The sequence below is a fragment of the Arachis ipaensis genome, chromosome B03, assembly GCF_000816755.2.
Source record: "Arachis ipaensis cultivar K30076 chromosome B03, Araip1.1, whole genome shotgun sequence".
NCBI lineage: Eukaryota > Viridiplantae > Streptophyta > Magnoliopsida > Fabales > Fabaceae > Arachis > Arachis ipaensis.
The window spans coordinates 1365462-1367199 of NC_029787.2; the positions used below are offsets into that span (position 1 = coordinate 1365462).

At 27.6% G+C, this 1738-nt stretch overlaps 1 protein-coding gene across 1 annotated transcript in view; it reads left to right on the plus strand.

Moving 5' to 3' along the window:
• The window catches only part of LOC107634141 (transcription factor MYB86), a 1881-nt gene extending 265 nt beyond the window's left edge, over positions 1-1616 (plus strand). The window contains exons 2-3 of the mRNA XM_016337717.2: positions 306-435; positions 851-1616. Of these exons, the coding sequence (XP_016193203.1) occupies positions 306-435; positions 851-1493 (773 nt within the window). The 3' untranslated portion in view covers positions 1494-1616. The remainder of the gene's footprint in view (positions 1-305; positions 436-850) is intronic.

Genomic DNA, 1738 nt, shown 5'->3' on the forward strand with positions numbered 1-1738 from the left:
CATGGTATATATTTATATATTTTTTTTTCAATTTTTTATTTTTATTCTTAATAATAATAATTCTCAACTACTATATCCTTTTTGGAGTAGTTTGAATTGAATCCTCATAATTAAAGAATTATATTATTTCGATTTTGATATAGGAGACTCGAACCTGCAACCTCTTAGATGAGTATGGGGAGACTATGTCATTTGAGTTATAACTCATTAGCTTTCAATTTTGATATTAAAAAAGAAAAAAAAAAATAATTATATATGAAATTTGAAGTTTAATTTGAATTATTATGTGTGTGTGTGTGATGAAGGGCTACAAAGATGTGGAAAGAGTTGCAGACTAAGATGGATAAATTATTTGAGGCCTGATTTGAAGAGAGGCATGTTTTCTCAACAAGAGGAGGATCTTATAATCACTCTCCATGAGGTTCTTGGAAATAGGTATATATATATTTGTAATTTTATAATATCATTGTTAATTCTTGAAATAATTTATAGACATTATTAGAAAATAGTTAGAGTTATTGATTGATTATATTAATTTTACGGTGAAAACTCAAATACAGTTAATTAAATTTATATAAAATTAATAGTTGAGAGTATTTGACAAACACGTTAGAAGAGAAGAAGCACGTTCAAATTTTTTGAAAGTTTCAATTTTTGGTTTAGCAAATTTTTTATTCATAAACGCAGAAGTAATTTTACATTCAAAATCATGTTTACAAGAAGCAACAATTTTGAGCTTCTGCATTTCACTAACGGATTTTTAGCCATCAACATTCCATCTTTATTTAGCTTTTACCAACTTTATCCTTTATGCATGTTATTGTATTATTTATGAAATTCTTAAATATAGGTGGGCACAGATTGCGGCACAGTTGCCAGGAAGAACAGATAATGAGATAAAGAATTTCTGGAATTCATGTCTGAAGAAGAAGCTAATGAAGCAAGGGATTGATCCAACTACACACAAGCCTCTTCATAATCATGAAGACAAAGATAATGATACTATTATTAATAATAATAATAATAATAATACAACACAAGCAGCATGTTCTTCTTCTTCTTCCATGGCAATGTTAGATGGAATTATTGGAGGAGTTTCATCATCATTATCATCATCATCATTATTATTAGACCCTTTGACATGCTTGGATTTTTCTCATCATCATGAAAACTATGGATTATTATTCTCTTCAATGCCAAGCCTAGACATGAATAATAATAATAATAATAATGCATTGCTCTCATCAACATCATCATGGGATTGTTGTAGCAATGAAGAGGAGAACAAGTTAGAATCTTTGTTTCAGTTTCATCATCAACTCAAATCTGAGGAGGAATTCAATACAAATTATAATAATAATGTGCAGCAGAATTCAATGCAAGAAGATTTCATGAGCAGCTATAATAATTTAAGGTCACTCTCATCAGAAGATCTATCAGCAGCAGCAGCAGCAGTAGCAGGACCAAATTTTGATGTATTCCACCAGATATGATTATTCATCAACTGTAACTTTTTTTTTTTTTAATTATTTTTTTTCCCAAATGCAAGTTATTTTCATGCGAAATTAATAGTCGAAAATTGTTAGATGATAATTTAGTCAAATCTGTCAAATTATCTAACGATTTTTTATTATCAACTTTACATGAAAATAACTGCATGTGAGTTTTTATTTTTTATTTTTTTAATTAGCTTATTCTCTTTTTTCTTTTTTTTTTAAATATATTTTTTTTCTTTAAA